Consider the following 20,458-nt stretch of genomic DNA (forward strand, 5'->3'; position numbering starts at 1 on the left):
AATCCTATTTTTCCGACTTCTCCCGGAAAGCAACCGGAAAGGTCGGCGGAGGGGGGCGGGGGAGGGAGGGCACCAGTCATGCGAGATTCGTAATTACGCCGCGTAATTACCAGATAATAGATAGGCAGGCGAGTATCCTCGTTTTTCTTTCGCCACACGTCGGGAAAACGTGCCGCCGTCATTGGGTGCAAAGCGCATGCTGCGCGCTCCTTTAAATCTTCCGTAACGAAAAAAGGGGCACTTCTACTAAGTGAATTTTAAAGCGGCCCGCGGAAGCCCGTTAGTGGAAGTTTGAGGTTGTTGATAACGACCACGTTACGACCACTTTGAACGATCGATGAAATTCTGATAACGACTCGAGAATACCAAAGAAACTGCAGAAGTGTGAGATTAACCGAAATAATAATATGGGATCTATTAAAAATTACGATCAGCGAAGTTTAGAATATTTAAATAAAAATATATTAATAATATTATCGAATACTTCGTATTTTTAATATCAATTTTTATTTAGCGATAATTCCTCAATATATGTTATAATTGTTCTTCCTCTCTGTATAAAATGCAGTCGTATATTTCCTTTTGATTAAAATGCCAGACCCTTTTTCGATATAAACAGTCCCTTTTCGTCTGGCCGTTTCACTGGGTAAATCGTTCGCAAACTTTTTCGGCGGTTCATACGAAATCCCGATATACGTTGATTCGCGTGAATCCGCTGATGATTACCGACACCTGATGCCCGTGTTCCGCGTGAAAATCCGATTAGATCCGGTTTAAAATCGATGGTGACCGACGCGGGGATTCATTCGCGACGGACCGTGTACCGGCGAGGGTCAGCGCCAGCGTCAGAGCGCAGTGGTGGTGGGCAGTTTGGGGGCAAGCGTGTTTGAACTCGGTCAAAGGGAGGATAGCGTGTTGTGGACCGGGGGGTGGGGGAGAAGAGCGAGACGGACGTGCGGCTTGCAATTACCATTCGTTACTTTGTTGGGGCCAATTGACATAACTGATTGGTATTCGGCACCCCGTGCCACCCTCAAAGGACCCTACCGATCGTCACAAGGGGGCTAATGTAGTTAAGTTACGTCTGCGCAGCGAGCTACGTACATTTCCGATCGCATCGTCTACGTACGTTCACGGCGGCGTCGCACTCGCAGAGTTAAATCACGGGTACAGCATTCTTTTAAGAATCAATACGATTTCAAGCGTGGCGAACCTCTCGGCGGATCGTGCACGAACATCTAATCTCGTCGCGTCGCGTCGGAGAGATATGTGCTCCCTCTTTCGCGATCTTTCCTTTTCAATTTATTTTGTTTTTTCTCTTTTTTTTATAATTAGTCTTTCGGCAAGCGTAGCTGATTCCTAACCGCTAATTTAATTTAGAACGTACCAGGCTTTTCAGTCCATCTCGGCTTTCTCGAAACTTGTCAATTCTGTAGCTGTAAGTTTGCGTAAAATTTAATTCAACAGAAAAACGCGCGGTAAACGCTGAGATAATTTTAAATCTGATAAACTGATGTATATTTATGATTGTCATATTGAGAAATCGGCGATGTGTTCTTGTTTTATCGTTCCACAAATAAATAATATTTTATGTTTCCATCAATTCAAAACCAAAAATCTTTTCTCTCGTTGCAGTATTCTTGCGTGGCAGGATGGTGTTGCGACGTAGATATTCTGCGTAACGCGCACCGACATCAACTTTCGAAGGACGCGCAAAGCCAGGTAAATAACAATGAGTCTGTTAGTAAGTAATTTTGTAATAATTGTTAGGAAAGTAATATTTGCATCTCATGCACAAAGTGTAGCGTGCATATAACGTTACGTTCGCTGTAATCGATATACCTTCTTATACAAAAGTTGCGTTAAATCGCTATAATTCACCGTTAATCAATCTTTCAAACAATATTGAAGTGATTCGAGAAACTTATGAATAAGGTAAGTTAAAATAAGATCGGTACGTAAGAACCTTATTGGTTTTTAAATCATTTGTCCCCCGAAACAACGAATTTTTACCAATGCCCGCGACTCCGGTAAATATAAATCTCCAAAATCAAGCGTTCCTTTTTATGATATATTTTTTCTTCTATCTCTCGAAGCTCTTACTCCACAAATCTAACCGGCTATCACAACTTAAATCGAAATCTTTTTCCTTGACCAAGCAGTATTTCTGCAAGAATGAGGTACACGAGGAATGGAAAGTCAACTGATAAATAGTTCCTAATGTTTCTCCGCTTCGTGTTTCTCCCTCTTCGTGGTACGACGCGCCGAGTACACTTACGTCTGCAAGAATTTCGGGCTCGCTTAGCTCCGTTCTCAAAAGAAATTCTAACTTACCGTTAAAAGAAGCGAAGCGAAAAATTCTGCTTCATTGCGAACGGATGACATTTCCCTTCGCGGGAGGAAACGCTCTCGGCGGCATTCCGCGTTCCTTATCGCGGCAATGTGGAACCATCATTTCCCTGGAAAAGCCCTTTTAGAATGATCGCGGAATGAAAGAACGGATATTTAAAGGAGCTGCTAGAATTACGTTCCAAGCGCCACGCCAGGCTCGAAACTTCGCGGGAGAGCGAGTAAAATTTTTGATATAAATTTTAATTAAAACGATCCGTAAAATAATTTTCATCCTGAGCAACCTTTTAACATGCATTATACCTACCGTAATTATTATACGTAAAATTTTTGATCATACGTATCCCATTGCTGATGGAATTTATATAAAATTTATTTTTGTTAAAAAGATTGAATTGATAATTTATTTCATGTGTTGCACAATTTATAAAATGACAATTTTTGTGATCAAGGAATCCTATTGAGCTTTTTCAAGACACATTTAGATAATACGGATAATATAAATACTCAAAAGACTATATATAGCATACCACAGCCTCTTATATATAAGTTTTCAGGCGTCGTTTAGATATTTCTTAATGTTATTTTCCTTGCTATACGATACCGTTCCACTGAAATAGCGTATGTATAATTTCTTCGATATTTTATCGAGTATAAGAAGTGGAAGTTTTACTTTAGACGTTATCTCATGATAATACGTTCTCAGGAACGCATTGTGAAAAGAAATATATTTCGAAGTAAAGCACATTCAGCACTGTGTAACGTTATTCATTGCTGCGCGTCAGCTGTTTTCATCAAAGTCGACAGTACAGCGTCTTTGAGTGAAACGGACATGCGAATGAGTCTTAAAAATATTCATGTTGAATGGAAATCCGTTGTGGTCAAAATGCCGTATCGCTTATCGATATAAAATGCAATGTAATGTCGACCGTAATTTGTTACAATTGTAATTCGATTAACTGCATATCTTTTTTCCTCATACTTCTCAATATCACTTAAAACGATTGCGACTGTTCGATTTTGCCGAGACTCCTAGATTAACGCTATTCTGTTTCTCACACATAAACATCGCGGACAAATCAAGGCTTTGTCGCGAGGCGCGATACAACACCGGAATAGCACAGTATTGCACGTCAATGACAACGTTTACACGACCCACTTTACGCCGGCTTAGTGTACTAGCTTAGTGTATCTCGAGTGTTAAATGTAGCATAGACCGTGATTTTACGCTGTGGTCACTACACCCGTGTAATTACGTGTCCGTACTAGAGGATGGATGTAAAGTCGCAGTATGCTGGAAACGTGAGAATTTCGAATTTAAAAGTCATCTGATATTTATTACGAAAAGGAATGTGTTCGTTTGAGAGAAAATACCCAAAATAAACTTCGAAAATAGTATGGAATTTATTTTGTCCATATTGATAATTTATATAGTAGTCTACATCTCTAGTAAGAGGGAAAACACACGTACACATACGTAACGCATTATATTATGTACTGCGAGTACTTCAGTATCATGAAAATAATATAGAAGCTTGAGAGATATCTAAAGGATGTCTGGAAAACCGTATATGAGGAATTATGGCACCCTATATAGGTCCATTGTCTATATAAAGGTGTATTAGATTTTTGTATTGTCTCGATGCCTTTGTAAAGCACGACAAGGTTTACCAGATCACGAAAATTGCAATTTCGAATTGTGCAAAAAAACAAAAACACAAATAAAAATTGTCAATTTAATTTCTCTTTTTTAATCCAATTAATCCGATGTTGGGATGGTTTCCCTTCGCGCTATGCCTGAATACAAATTGACCGCCAGCCGATGACTCTTATTGCAAAACTGCAAAACGATAGAAACGTGCGCTTCAAAAGAGTATTCGATATACGCACTGCATTGCACGTATCCATTGCACACGTCTCCCTTTTCCGCATTTATTTCCGTTCATGGTCGTCGAATACAGGCGTGCCGATGTTCAATGAACGTATTAAAAACACGATATATTTATAAATCGAAATCGAAAAAGCGATTGCGTTATCATACGTCAAAAAATTCAGTCAATAATGCGCGAGTAACATCACCGGGAACAATGAAAATAAAGTTTAATTGACGTTGCGCAACAAACCCATGTGCCGTACGGCGTACATACTTTCATACGAAAGAGCATTTTTACCGAATTGTATTATTAATAAATATGTCACGTTCAGATCCTGTAACATTCTGGCAAAACGACAACGTTTCGGAAATTCACGAGTATATTATTCTGCAATATATGTGAAACGATTAAGGATAAGTGACACGGGTCTGCAAAGTTTCAAAGGTATCTTAAATTTTGAATTTCTTTGAAAAGAAATGCTATTGTTTACTCTTACTCAGATCGATATCCTCGTTTCTTCCTATTCTTCCGTGTGCAATTAATAATTCAATTGCATTTGCACGCGGACGGAAGAACCGTTAGCCACTACATCGGATTTGACACATTATTATTTCACGGAAAAGCTAATTAATATGTCGACGAGGTATGCAAAACAAAGCCTCATTTTCGCGATCGATCAATGATTCGGGACAATGTAATTATCAGCTCCATTTACACCATTGACAGTGATGATTCATTATTGGGTAAGAGATGAGCGGTGAACGGACCATATGCGCCGCTATTTTTATGGAACCATTATGAAAAGCTTGCCTAATTCAGCCTGATGTCATTAACGTCTGCGATTCGGCGATAAATTATTCAGGATAATTGGATTCAGGGCGTGCATAAAATCCACTTAGTATATGGCGCCCATTCAGTAAGGGGTATAGTCGCGGCACATGCACATAAAAAGGGGGAGAGGTCGGGCTAATGCTCGGACAGAGATTATTTTATGCTAGGCTCTATATGGCGCGCGTTATAAATCGGCGCTATACGTGAATGGCCGCATAGATAGCGTGGTGTTTAATAGTTACCCATACAGCATATCGTGCATAATAATACTATTCAGAAGTTACTAATCCTCCTGTGAGCTCGCAATTGTAATCATAAAAGTGACGTAACATAATTCCATGAAAATATTGATTTATTAATATTGCCTAATATCATCACTCAGATTTATTTAGATGACATTTTTTTTACCAGGACTGATAATAAAAAAAAATCAATCTAACACTCATACACATGCATTTCTACTTACGTATTCCGTTCTCAGTTTTGTTATCCGCAGCATTTTAATAATTGTTTTGTCCGTTGCACGCCAGTTACTTTGTTACTGTTGAAGAGGGCCTTACAAAGGTCCGTTTGCAAATACGCCGATCTTTAACATCGTAGATTGCATTCGTGCGTCTTGCTGCATTATTAAATGAAACGCGAAACAATTTCTACGAAGCGAAGGCACGCCTATGTACACCATCTCAGTCGTGTTGCCTCGTACTGCAGTATACGCACGGCATACAAACAAACATTTATCATTTAGAATACTTTTAAATATCAAAGAGCGCGCATACCGGAGGCAAGGAAAGAACGCATTTCTCCGCGGGCTGCCGCTGTCCGTATCGCGGACTGATTTCTGCTTGGGCGTTCTTGGATCTACTATACCTGCAGGAAGCTGAAAATAAAACTAGAAAACGAATGTGCAGCAGAGAAAGGGCACGCATGGAGAAATGAGAATAGGAATATGCGAATTAATTAAGAGTTTGTGAATTACCAGCGGGGGAACATGGTACGGCACACACAGGCAGTACAAAGTTCATACCAAATATTCTCAGTCGCGGTCCGCGCGGTCGTATATGAACTTGAAAGAAGAAAACGAGGAGAGATAGCGCAGCTGAAGATGCGAGCTTCGCTGCGCCGCGCCGATTCGCCATGCTCTTCGGCGTATGCCGGCACATGCACGTTATACATGCACGATATACAAACGAAACCTCTGCAGAGCGAGAGTGGTGCATCTCTTCTAGCTGTCTCGACGAGAGAACGGCGGAGAGAGCAGGACTCCGAGACAGAAGAGGTTGAAGAATGTGCACTCAGCGTGATTGGTGCTGCGCGCCGGTGCATAGTGCCGGCTGTCGGCATGAAAACTCGAGAATTTTCCCAACTACTCATGTATACACACAGCACGAGGACGTGCGTGCAAGCTCTGCCTCTCGCCGCGTGGCGTCTTAGCTACCTTAGCTGATCGAAACTATCGACTTTTCTGTCGTAAAATCTATTTTCTACCTCCGCACTCTGCTTTCCTATTTTCGTTCTAGCATGCGTATAGCGAAAAATATGTAAGTTTTAGCAGTCAGCACCCCTCGGTTAAACATACACAGACTTTTGCTAGACGAACGATTTTATACTATGTATTCTAGAGGAATTTGACAATATTGTGATAATATTGATTAATAGAATACCTTAATTTACACAGATTTGTCTCAAAAGTGATAATGGTAGATACATTGAGAAAGAAACTTTTAATTCTGTTGATACATTTTTCACGCACCAAATTTTTAATCCTTTTCACAGTACCTATATAGTGTTGTATTTTGTTAAGCCGCTTTAAATGATATCGTAAATCAGACAGATGCCCAAATTCTGCTTGTCTTGTTATATTTGCCGAACAACAAAGCGAATTTGTATTGGGATTTTACAGAGATTTTTCAGTAATAAAATAATATTTGGCATGTTGCTATTGGTTTATTCGCGTAGATATAAACAACAAACAACGCTCGCAAGTTGTAATGTAAATCGGGCTGAATAAAGCACCGTCAGCATTTGTCAAAGGTTAATATTTATCGATAGATCATTTTCACGTTGCTATTGCAGCCACCACAAAATCAAATGTTATCACGATTCGGAACTATGCGATTGTAACATGCTGCCATTTCGTATGTTATAAGCGACGAACGAGAAAATGCAATATAATTAATTACTATTATATTTAGAGAAGTGAACTGAATATAATTTAAATGTATACTAAATATGAGCATACATGGGTATAATTATAGAATTTCTCACTCCTTTAAACACGCACGTTTGATATCTATTGTAACGTTTATTTCACAAAAGTTATTCCTTTCGCTTACGTAACAGTAATTAGTAATAAAAATTATAATATTTTTATTTTAATTATAAAAAACATAGAATTAATAAATTGTCGTTTTTATTTTGTGAAATATTTTTCCACAGAATATAAATTATGGTCTTTATTAATTAAACGAAAAAAGAAAGTCGTATTTTTTCAACTAACTCATATAAAGCTTTAATAAAAATAAATGAAATCGAAGTTAATATTGTATTTATAAAAAAAAATTAATTGTACAATTGAAAAAATAAATTATTATTTCATTATTACTGAAGAAAACTGAAGAATTTAATTTCTATCATTTTTTTAGCATGGATTTATATATAGGAAAAGATTTTGTAAAGAAATTGGGCAACTTCTTTTAAAAAATTATTTTACTAAACAAGAACAAATATGGAATCGAGCACATTTATTATTAATAATAATAATAATCAACCGTTAATGTACAACCAATAATTTCGGCAAATTTACTTTCACTGTTATATCTATTATAAAACATATTTCTTCCTCTAATTTGCATTCGCAGTTTTACGTAAAACGAATTTCTAAAATATACTTTATAAGTGGCTTAGGTATGTTGCATACATAAGTCTGAAACTTCGTGTTACCGCGGACGGTTATATCCGTGAACATATAACATAGGCAGGAGTTTAAACCAAATCTGCTGTGGTGAGCACAACGGAGGCCGAACCGAGCATATAGTGATGCAAGTCATACCTATCGACGTGCGATCCTGCCAGCATCTCGGAATGCACTGAGCACAGACTCAACTGCTCTAGAATATTCATCCGGATCCTGGAGTCTACGGCGGTGACCGGCGTGTCGGCGAAGTTAACCATAAGCGCCACGACGGATGCACCGTATCGTCGTACCACTCCTAGGATTTCCTCGGTGACCAACACGGTCTGCAGGGAGCCCCGCTCGAGACAACGGGTTTCCTTTTCAAACGCGACAAAGATTTGAATACATTGTAGTGCAACATGGCCTTTTGCGCCATCAAATTTAGAGTCTTGTATAATTGCTGTTCACCGAAAGCTATATTTTTTTGCTGACGCTAGTGCTGTTGTACCATTGAAAAGACGTTCTTGCTAGGTCTCTCGATTTTAAATGATATCTACAAGTGCATTCAAATAAAAAATAATATAACGCCAGTAGAAGATAACATCTTAGATACAAGAACATCTTTAAAAATATTTTTATATATTAAATGAAAGATGTTCTTTAAAAAATATAAATGCACTACAAAATTAGTTGATAAAATTTGAAAATGCGTGACCATTATATATGAACACTTTTTTGTTTTAAAGATAAATAACGCGTGTTGTATACAATACACAAAGTTGTAGAACTGGCTTTAACATTGTTGATGAAAATAACAGAAATGTTAATAGAATTAATTTTTAACAAATTAAATTAGGAATTCTTATAATAGAGATTACGTTGAATATATTTACATCAATTAATTAGCAGTTTTTGCAAAAAGAGCATAGTTATACAATATAATGATAATATAAAATGCAAAATATCTAGAACACTCGGAAATAAAATAATGCATTTATATAGATATGATTTCAACTCTATTGTTAAACACGTTATTTTGTCCAAGTTTTTATCTTCATTCGTGATACCCTGCCGGGTCCAGCGACACGTCCGATAGGATCCTTGGTTTCCACGTACGTGAAATTCTTATCGAGCGTACTGATCTCGTCACCGTTGTAACTCACGCTTACGCCAGATAAAATGGTGGCCGCAGTATGGAAAGTTGATCGACTCATCGAATCTGGAAGTCGCGTGATGATTATCACGATTGTCTCCTATCTAATTCACAATATAGGATCGTTAGGTATATTGTTCATCAGCGATCGATGAGACGTTTGAAGTCGACCACTTTATATCAGTCGCTTTAAGTGATTATCCAGCAATTCTTTCCACGTCTTGAGAAGCTCTTTTAAGTCTTGAGAAGATTTTGCGTGTAAATGTGATCCAAAGTTTTATAATCATCGTCCGATATTCTTGGCACATTTTTTCGAAGCTCGACGTCTAGATAATGTACATCATCAAGCAAGTAACTGATAGCATCAATGCGAGAACATCCGCATTCCGATCTAGCTAGAAATTCAACACGTTCTTCATTTCACGTTGCAATGTAACGCTATATACGATAGTTGAGATCTGTCTAAGTAACGTTGAACTGATGCAGATGGTTTTCGTGCCGAGTTTCATTCCCAGGCGAGATCTTGGACGACACTCAACCAGTTTGATGGTTTCCTAGTGTCGTTCACTATTAGCACGTCACGCCAGATATACTCGTAGGGCTTGATCCGTTGGGCGTTTTTTTTTTTTTTTTTTGAATTATTTGTGCTCGTGAGAGCTGTGATTCGGCACGAAATCGAGGATTACTTTCAGCCCGAGGGACCTTTGTCTTCGCTACGAGTTTGTCAAAGTTAGTTAAAGCATCGTAATCCTTGTCGACGTCAATATAATTAGCGGTGTCGTAGCCAAAATCGAATTGCGGGCTAGTATCTGTTATAGATCGTTGATAGCCAGAGCGCATCGGCGCCAATGCAATGTCCGTGATGTGTTTCAATCTGCTCGTGATGTAATTCAAATCTCCTATACCGTCTCTATTACTGTTCTTGAAACTTCTTAGATAGACTTGGTACATCATCGTTCTTGGTGTAGCACTATATTAATGCTTACCCGTTCTTTTGACTGACACGGAAGTTAAAACAACCAACGCTACGCTGAAGATACACGAGCGAAACATATTAATGACTGATTCGATTATCGAATCTAATACGCTTTTATACATGCGACAATTTAACATTAAAAAAATTTATAGCAGATATATATGTCTCTAATTAGAATATCTATTATTATTTTTATTTGATAAGTTCATAATTCCAAATAATCGCATCCAGAAATTACTGATAACGATATAACATTTATATTCTTTACGATAACGTCATTATAGTCTGATACTAGATAAGCTTTTCTCTTATATAATTCTTTTTATAATATCAAGAAGCACTATAATTTTTAATAAAAATATTTATTGCGTTTAATAAAAAAAATTACTGTAATTATATCGTTGAAATTTATGTTATAATGAGTAAAAAGTACATAATTGTGAATTGGGACATTGTTTTGAATTTATTTTACAAAAATGTAATTTTGCAAGACAGAAATATTTTATATGGATGAATTAATTTGTACAAATATGTAATGTGAAAAAGTTATGTACCTTAATATGCTACACATAGAAATTAAAGAATAATTAAAATCGCGCTTTGATATGCTGTAGGATGATAATTATTTTCATTTAATTCTGCCATAGCAATTAATTTAAAAAATGTACTTTATTAAAAAAAAATTAGTAGAGAAACAATAAAGTAATATTTTGAAGTACCGACAATGGAAAATTAATTATTAAGATAACAAAAAACAACTGACAATGAGTTAAAAATTCAATTAATATTATTTTTGCATAAATTTTTATTTATATTTTTCTGGATGCGATTATACCTCATGTACTATAAAGCAATCAAAGAAATTATTCTTATTCCGGCTAAAATAAAATTTAATCTATATATCAAACAAAAATACACATTTACAGATATATAAATGAGCACTAATTACATTGATTTGAAATGCTATCATATGATTTTTGTTGCAATTAATAATAACACAATGATACCAACAAATTAATTTTTAATTGTTTCCTGTTACAAGATACATTTATTAAATACTCATTCTCAGATTTACATGATCCGTCCGCAAAAATTGTGTTTACGTCTATACATATATACATATATGTATATCCGAAAGTTCGCTTTACTGAAGAGTTATCTGTTGGGACAAAATAAGCAGAAATTTACTAAAACAAATCTACTGTGGCCAACACAATGGAGGCCGCACCGGGCAAAGTGACGGAGGCCATATTGATGTGCGATCCTGGAAGCAGTTTGGAGTGCACACTAGATGCATAGACTCTCAACTGCTGTGGAATATTCAACCAGATCCCAACGTCGACGGTGACCTCCGTGGTATCGTCGAAGTTCACTATGAGCGCCACGACGGATGTTCCGTGTCGTCGTACCACCCCTAGAACATTCTCAGTGCCAGTACAATCATCACAGTACAACGCAGTCTCCAGAGATCCTTGCTCGATGACAGGCTTCTTCTTCAGTTGCGCCATACGTTTGAACATTTTATAATGAGAGACAAATTCGGTTTTTTGCGCTGCCAGATTCAAGACCTTGTAATTGCTGTTCACCGGAAGCCACGTTGTTTTGTTAGTAGAGAAGCCGGCGCTAGTGCTATTGTCCCATTGGAAAGGCGTTCTTTCCGGATCTCGCGATTTCAGAGGATATCTAAAAACGCAATGACATTGAGATTAATTGATAAAAACATACGTTTTGAATATATTTATAGAAACTTATGTATTAAATGTAATACACTTCTTTCTGCAGATTTACTATGATTTGTTAACAAAATCTAAAAGATAGCATGATTAATTGTGCATATAATTGTAATTTGATTTAATTATTTTTTGTCTGATTGAAAATAGACGATCAGGTTATAATATATCTATATTGTAAGTAAAAGCATCGTCAATTTTTTAATAGTTTTTTATGTATATACAGTTAATTGATTTGCATTAGTCAAATTAATTATTAATAAACGAAGTCACACAACTCTCGTAACAATAACTTAAATACGTTTATACAAATTGACAAATAATTTTTGTGCGGATAATATTTTTTACATAATTTTTTATATATTTTTTATATAATTAATTAATATTTTTATACTATTATATATTCCAGATAATATTATAAAACGTAGGAATCACAAATGAAAAGATATATTTATAGATTTGAATTGAAATCTACTGTGTGTATATTACATAACGATCGAATTCTATTCGAATTCATCGTTTGTGATGGCAATACCTCTCGCGTCCAGCATTGCATCCGGCAGGATCTTTGGTTTCTTCATACGTGAAATTCCTGTCGACCATACCGATCTCGTCGCCATTGTAAACTACGCTAACGCCAGGCAAAACGATCGCCAGCATGGAAAGTTGATCGGCCCGTTTCTCGCCAAATCTGGAAGCCGCGCGATGATTGTCGTGATTGCCCACTACCCAGTTCGCAACGTACTGTGGACCGTTAGGTACATTGTCCATCCAACGATCAATATAGCGTTTGAAATCGGCCGCGTTGGACACGTTCTTTAGATCACTTATAAACATGAAGTTAAACGGCACCGTCGAGCCTGATTTATAATACATTATAGTAAGATCGAAGTCCGTATAAGCCTCGGTCAAAATCATTTTCGTGTCAGCTTTCTTGTTATGATTGTCCATCAACTTCCTCCAAGACTTGAGAACTTCATAAGTTTCATTAAGATTTTTCGTGTAAATGTGGTTCAAGATGTCGTAGTCGTCCTCTGGTAAACCGGGTATGTTACTTGGCGGCTCGTCCAATAATCGGGCATCTTCGTACATGTGATTGATAGCGTCAATGCGGAAGCCCTCCACACCTCGATTCATCCAGAAAGTCAACACTTTCTTCATTTCTTCTTGCACCGCAGGGCTACGATAATTGAGATCCGGCTGTCCAACAGCAAACTGATGGAAATAATACTGCTTTCGAGTCGCATTCCATTGCCAGGCAGAGCCACCGAAAACGCTCATCCAGTTGTTCGGTGGTACTCTAGTGCCATTTGATGTTTTTCGCCCGTCATGCCAAATATAGTACTCATCATAGGGTTTGATCCGATCGACACTCTTAAAGAACCAATCGCTCTCATTGGAGCTGTGATTCGGTACGAAATCAAGAATTACTTTCAACCCGAGAGACTTTGCCTTTGCCACGAGGTCGTCAAAGTCTTTTAGGGTACCGTATTCTTCATTGATATCAGTAAAATTAGATATGTCGTAGCCAAAATCGTACTGCGGGCTCTTAAAGATTGGTGACATCCACAGCGCATCGGCGCCAATGTCCGCGATGTGTTCCAATTTGCTTGTGATACCTTTCAAATCGCCAATGCCATCTCCATCGCTGTCCTTGAAGCTTCTCGGATAGATTTGATATATCAGACTGTTCTTATACCAATCCTTACCCGCTTTCTGGATCGGATCATTCGAGCCGACCAAAGCGATCAACGCCGCGATGAGAACGCACGAGAGAAACATAATTGATTGTGATTCGACTTTGATTGCTTTCTCCAACTGCTTTTATACTATAAGCGATAAACTTTTGAAAAATGTAAAAATATACATTATCGATTGATAAGCTCGTAGTTACGTCCGGCCGCATCTAGGAATTATTAATTGATAACGATACCTTGCATTTTTCGCAATGACGTCCATATCAAGATATATCAAATGGTTTCATGCACCGTTTTCATCGTATTCTTACTTTTATCTCAAAATGCAATAATTATCTATAATATATAGGTAAACCTACGAAGATAAGTTGATAAAAATATTTGCTGAAATAATCATTGCTTGAACTTAGTTAGTTGCAAGCAATCGATATTATAAGTAATTCTATAAAACATTTAACGTCCGCCGCACGTTTCGCGATGTATCGTTGATTACGCTATTTCGCGTTACAAATTTCGAGATAACAATGCAGTATGCACCACAGATTTTACCAGAAAAATTCCTAACAGGGGAGCTCTCTGACACACGTCTTGGCCACTCGGCGCATCGACGCGCACTACGAGAATCGATTTTGTTTTACACTATACTTAAGAAATTCGCGGAATTGCACGACCCTCGCGCTATTATAACTTGCTCTTACTTAGACAGAAAGAGATTTGCGGTTTTTTTCCGCGAAAAGCGCCGACCTCTCGCTTATCGCCGCGCGTAGACGTCATCTTGCAGCCGGCTGATAAGATTTTTCGATCCGCGGTCGCTTGAAAAATGGCAAACATTCAAACCTGCACCATCTCGCGTGCGCGAGGCGTTTATGCGTGTTGGCCTCGTAACTGCTATCGCGACTTATGTCTAATTATACATGTGGTTTCCCCACCCGCGTTTCTTACTTTCTGAAGGCCGGCATTTTTCATCGCTCCACACGCGCATCGAGTATTCCAGGTACGGTACGAAAAATTTGCTTCTATCTCTAAAATTCAATGGCGATACTCTTTGAAATAAACTTCCTTTTATAATATGATAAAGTGCCATCGTTCAACATTCTCCGGGGGAAACTATAAAGAACGCGGTGAAAGTCCCGATACAATAGGGAAGAGAACAATTCCCTGCGAAAAAAAAGTGAATCGAGGTTGCGAAGTAATTTATCGTACATCAAATGCGAAAATGATATTATTATGTACGACGGGCTTACAATGTTTCATTGCTTTTCCGTTTTTTTATTCGAAACTTGATAGATAGTGAATAAATCAAGTAAAGGAAGCAATACGTGAGGTGGTGTCAAGTGTACATCAATAAAAAGATTTACGTTCTTTATGCGGAGTCTAGCACTATCACGCAATCTGAAATAGTCTTACGATCCAACTTGCATAATAATTTTTGCTATGAATATATACCGTTTTACACGTCTCTTTATAAAATCGTTTGATAAATGGAAAAAGTCTTGATAGAAGCAGCCTTCTACATTCGTATTCCCTTTTGCTCTCTCGACAGTGTCGGGTACTTTGAAACACTCACTCCTAGAAAGGCGGCTTGCGCTCTTTGCGATTCTTTGATACATGTTGTCACAACATTCGCGTTTGACATAAAGCACGTGTTAGATTTCTCGATGAAAAAAGCGGATACACCTTTTTCATGTGATATAAACATAATTTTATTTATTGGTATCAATGAAAGAAAAGATGAAGAAATTGCTCTGCATACACAAAAGATTAATAAATTAATGAGAATGCAATGAATGAAAGTATAAGTTTTTCAAAAATCACCGGTTATAAATCCGAGTGCTACACAGCAAAAAAGAAGTGTTAAATCAAGACTTATATTCTTGTATATAAGCAAGAATCTATAATCTTGAAAGGAGACATAAATTGTGTAAACAAAGAAAACTTGTTTGACTGAAGGTCTTTTTTTTATAGTTTAATCAAGAAAAAGGGTTGAAATAAAAAGTTAAAATTCTTATAAGAAGATTATAGATTCTTGCTTATACACTTATTTTCTTTTCTGTGCAGAGATTTTACACGGTTGTGTTTATATACACATATATAGGCTGTATCTTCAGAAATTACATTAAATTATACGAAATTGGATAAGTTTAACCAGATAAGAATGTTAAATCAACGAGTGGGAACGCGGGAAATCGCGCGAGTTATGCAGAGGGGAATAAGTAATAAAGTGACAACGTGTAAATTGGTCGCGGATTAAAAGTACAGACTCTAAAGAACATAACTGGCAAAAACGTTGAATTTTACGGAATAATTTACGGTTACGAATGCAGCGATGTGGCCGGAAAATATTACCGTCAGCAAGAATTCTCATACGGCTACCGCGGCCGTGAAGTTTTGTCTCCGGGTGTTATTTATACGGGTAATTTTCTTCATGGCTTACGGCCAACTTAATTCATTCATTATCCGAGCGGACGATAAAGACAATTTCGTCGAGATGATACATCATTCTTATTAGCGGCGCTATTCTCTTTGTTGACTTTCGTTGGCTCTCAAGTTTATCAAAATTCCGGATTTGTTTCACGATATTATTTATCAACCTTTCCGCTAGCATATTAGCATGCCCCAGGGAAATGTGTTTTGGCTTACAGACTTACCTATACATATAAACATTTTATTTTCACTCGATTAAGCTTATCACACGTGAGTATCTTTACAGTAAAATGTATTTAGTAATTTTTTACTATCATTATAACAAAAAATATAGAATACAGTAATGTATTTTACAACCTGATCTTACGATCTTGTTTGCTGACAAAATTTATTTAATTTTCTTTTTTTTTACGCAAATATTTTTTATTGTAATAAATCCATGGAAGTAAAAATACGCATAAATATCGCAAGAAAAATGTCAAATATTAAAATATTTTAAATTTATAAATAAATTTAATAAAAGGAGTAATGCATACTTTTATTCTAAAATCTCATGAAGAGACAAACGACGCATTAGACAGAATGAATTAATAACTGAATGAAGAAATAATAAACGGGAAAGAATTCCACGGTTGAAATTACGGCACGCGCCAAATAACGAGATGATGAAAGGAAATCAGAACACGATCGTTTTCCGATCTCAAAAATGATACCTCTTTACAATCTCATCGTCTCGTGACGAAAACCAATTTCCGCCGCGTCCGCGCTCCCATCACTTAATTTCTTAATTAAAGCGAGTTCGCGTTACGTGAGTTTTATTTGCGGCGTAATTTTCCGACCAGCGCGATGAGGCGGTATTTAAGTCAATTCTCACTGTGAGGAAGCTTTTCACGATGTGCGATCGTTTTTGAAGGACCGACGCGACGTAGGCGGGCACTGACTTGGCCAGTGCAACGAGGCCACCTTATGTCAGCCACTCTCGGTGCGATGGGGTAGTCAAACAACCCCCTCGCAGTTTACAGCCGTAATTAACTTCCCAGGTTATTAGCCCTCGTTCGTGGCGGGCTGCTCTCTCTCTCTCTCTCTCTCTCTCTCTCTCTCTCTCTCTCTCTCTCTCTCTCTCTCTCTCTCTCTCTCTCTCTCTCTCTTTCTCTCTTTCTCTCTCTCTCTCTCTCTCTCTCTCTCTCTTTCTCTCTCTCTCTCTCTCTCTCTCTCTCTCTCTCTCTCTCTCTCTCTCTTTCTCTCTTTCTAGTAGTCAGTCTCGACAGCCTTTCTCGCAACTCGCTGAATCCAATGGGCTCCGTCCGGCTGTGTCGGCAAGTTTATCACGGTAAACTTCTGTGAAGAAATGTTTTTAGGAGTTTGCTGAAAGTCCGAGATGCAGGGCTGAAGCCATCGTATAATCATTCGGCGTCGCATGATAGAAAAAGGGGAGAAACTACATCCGTGGATAACGAATGACTCTCGAAACTTTCCGGATTAGTCAAGTATGTGTGTAATCACTCGAAGAAGTGAAATCGTCAAATTAGCAGATTTTTTTGGAAATTAAAATTGACGTGTCACGTAATTTAATTTTTAATTATTGAAAGTTTTTCTCGATCTATATATCTAAAACCGTGGTATCTTGTTTCCGTTGTGGCGAAAACTGACGGCATCTGTTGCATTTGCAGGCGATCGTCGACATCAGATAGCTCGTTTTTCTAAAATTCATGACATTCCTTGCATTTGCGGCGCGAACTTTCGTATCTAGATTTCACTGAAGAATACTCCGTCGTCTAACTTTGGATAAGCCTGAACTGAAACTATGCGGACATTTTAGTATAATTTAAGGGAGTTTTCTTGCGTCACTTTCCACATCATTTACTTCCCAAACGAAGAAAATAAGTTTAAGAATAATTTGGTTATTTTCTAGGTAAATAACCAAATTCTGCATTGATTGATCAGCGCCTATTTTATTGCGTCTCGCAAACTATAGCGCAAATTATTTAAAATTTCGGCAGCGTACAGTATTCATCGATGTAATAAGTGTTACGGTTGCATTATTTAATTAAACAAATGCAAGGCCTTTGAGTGGTAACGAGAGCGTAGTGAACAACAAAGGTAACATCGTTACCTTTGTATGAGTTGCGAATTGTAATTTCATACTAATTTATCAATAAATAAAACAATATTCCTGAAATTGCAAAATACATTTTTATTTAATACGCACAATAGTATATATTATTATCATTTATTTTCAAAGTTGCGGCAATGCAATTACAAAATTTGTCATATTGAAATTTATTAATACTCTTTTGCAATCACAATACATGAACAGCGTTTAATATAAACAAGTAAATGCAATCTGTCTATAACAATAATATTTAAAGGTTTTAGCCTATTCGCATACTATGCGCGCATTGCAATAACATAATGTATTATCCTGTCCAATTATTATTTATTTGAAAATTATTATTATTTTTGTATCTGCCCAGACTTTAAAAGAGATAATATAATTTTAGATTTCTTTTATTACTATTTGTGGAACTTCAAACAGAAAAAGAGAAAGAGAAAAAGAAAGAATAACTAAAAAAATGGGAATTTTATTTTGCAATATAATCATATCGATATTACGACAGAGATAACATCGAACGCAAAGGGTTAAAACAGCTACAGAGAGTTGAAAAGGGATATTTCTGATTTCTGCTCGTATCCGCTGTAAAGCTAACGTAACTTTGTGACCAACTCTCGCTACATTCTATGTATATACATATATTGTATGTATATATATATATATATGTGTGTGTGTGTGTGTGTGTATGTGTGTGTGTGTGTTTGTGTGTGTGTGTATAGAATGTAGAGCTATATATATAGCTCTTTAAAACTTTGCGCCAGCCGGACGATATCTCGTAGAAAGCACATCCGTGGACGTAATTCAAAGCCGCGGATCAAGTTTGCAAGAGATCTTTCACTCGTTTGTGCCTTCCTTTCATTTTTTTTCTTAATAATTATACGCCTCGCCGACGAAGACCGGTCGTCGCTTCTTTCCGGCTATGAAACTCAGGACGGTCCCTTCTCAGTCGACGTCACCAACTCCTTTCGAAAACTTTGCCGAGTCCCGATGTAAACGACTCTGAGGCACTGTCTCAGCACCTTATTACACGACTAGCGCACGTAGCCGTCCCGTATAGTCTCGTAAAGGGAAAAACCGGAGAAAGAAACGAGACGGTATTAGGCCGCGAATAAGAGAGGGCTTTGAGTCTCACCATGTAGAAACACTGGCGAACGGACGGAAAATGATTTTGCGGAATTAAGTAGTTCGGTGTCAAAATGTAATTTCAACACTTACTGCAAAGTAGCAAAATTAAAAAAGGAAAAAAGGAAAAAACGGACTGCGCGATATTTTTGAGTAATAGAGAGAAAAATTCTGTTTTCGAAAGTTAAAGTAATTATATAGCCATTTATAACTGAGAGGAATATTATGAAAGTAATCACAAAGTTAGACACAATTATTTTTGAAATCTTCAAATAGTTCTTTTAACTCACGTTTGAATTGAGATTTTTACATCTATTTTTTCTGTCACACGAAAAGATCTATGTTTTGTTAAACTACAGATATTTGTACACTTCTACAGAGATTAATAAGTTTACTTCGTAACTGCGAATGTTTAATTATTACTCGATCGTAAAATGAGTAGGAAGTATTTGATATAATTCTGCAAAATTTCGGCCAGATTATAAAGTCGGGAATTGGATTGGATTCCGCCGGCGCGCTTTATCAAATGATCCGATTAATTTATAAGAGCAATTTCGCCAAAAACGCAAGCGCTCTGCGAAATGTAAGTTATCGATCCAGTCAGAACGCAATACTTTGACCCTCATTGCATCAGCGGTACGCGCTTTAGTTTTTCGCGTGCTTTGTGGTCTCGGTGATTACGACAGGGTAACGACAGTGAATTTCGTGCAAGGAGGATCATTTCGCGGCAGGATTTCTCGTGTCCGATAAGGACGAATGGGAATAACCGATAGCATCCCGTATATATACGCACTTCCGGAATAAATCGGCGTGCGGTGAATGGCTGCGGTATTTATCGATCCCCGACAGCAGGGAAAGGCGCTTTTTATCCGCTGATCCGACGATCGCGCGAAGAAGTCTCAAGCCCGTGCGGGACTTCTCCTGCGAGCTAGCTTCCCCATGAATCGAGTCATCGTCGAGGGACGCCGTCGACGAAGAGAATCGCGCTTTAAGCCGCCCGCGATTCTCTTTTGTGTCGCCGCGCTTGGTTGGCCCGGAAGAGGAACGACGCGATGCCGGAAGGAAGGAAGGAACGTAAGGGTGAGGACGCGCTGATATTTATGAGCCGCCGGCGAAAAATGTTTCACCGATCCCGGGGGATCGGCGGTGGCCTTTTCACACCGACGACGATGCCGCGTTGCGTCGCGTCGTGTCGCGGGATCGCTTATCCTTCCGCGGCGAACGAGAACGCGCGGAAAAAAGAATACGCCGTCGGCGACCGTCTGAATCGACCGGTCGACGCACACCCGGGAGGAA

The 20,458-nt window shown here is 37.8% G+C and overlaps 2 protein-coding genes and 1 pseudogene across 7 annotated transcripts in view; 1 reads left to right on the top strand and 2 right to left on the bottom strand.

The window, feature by feature from the left end:
- Positions 1 to 20,458, top strand: part of LOC143895955 (uncharacterized) — a 162,776-nt gene that overhangs the window by 107,730 nt on the left and 34,588 nt on the right. For 3 of the 5 annotated variants that reach the window (XM_077403487.1, XM_077403485.1, XM_077403486.1), the window contains exon 2: positions 1,636 to 1,722. The exons of the other annotated variants lie outside the window; for them this stretch is intronic. The gene's annotated coding sequence lies outside the window, so the exon portion shown is untranslated. The remainder of the gene's footprint in view (positions 1 to 1,635; positions 1,723 to 20,458) is intronic. 5 annotated transcript variants of the gene reach the window in all.
- LOC143895958 (maltase 1 pseudogene) lies at positions 8,331 to 10,938 on the bottom strand (annotated as a pseudogene).
- Positions 11,081 to 14,189, bottom strand: LOC143895957 (maltase 2-like). Of its 2 annotated transcripts, XM_077403496.1 has the most exons (4): positions 14,053 to 14,176; positions 13,740 to 13,858; positions 12,342 to 13,635; positions 11,081 to 11,759 (listed from the first exon to the last, which is right to left on the bottom strand). In XM_077403496.1, exons 3-4 carry the CDS (start codon positions 13,586 to 13,588, stop codon positions 11,264 to 11,266), a joined length of 1,743 nt encoding a protein of 580 aa, XP_077259622.1. In that variant the 5' UTR covers positions 13,589 to 13,635; positions 13,740 to 13,858; positions 14,053 to 14,176; the 3' UTR covers positions 11,081 to 11,263. The 2 variants fall into 2 exon arrangements, with proteins under 2 accessions (XP_077259622.1, XP_077259623.1); XM_077403497.1 differs by lacking the exon at positions 13,740 to 13,858 and having other exon boundaries at positions 14,053 to 14,189.

Source organism: Temnothorax americanus, unplaced genomic scaffold (genome assembly GCF_048541705.1).
Source record: "Temnothorax americanus isolate GAGA-0224 unplaced genomic scaffold, ASM4854170v1 Scaffold17, whole genome shotgun sequence".
Lineage (NCBI taxonomy): Eukaryota > Metazoa > Arthropoda > Insecta > Hymenoptera > Formicidae > Temnothorax > Temnothorax americanus.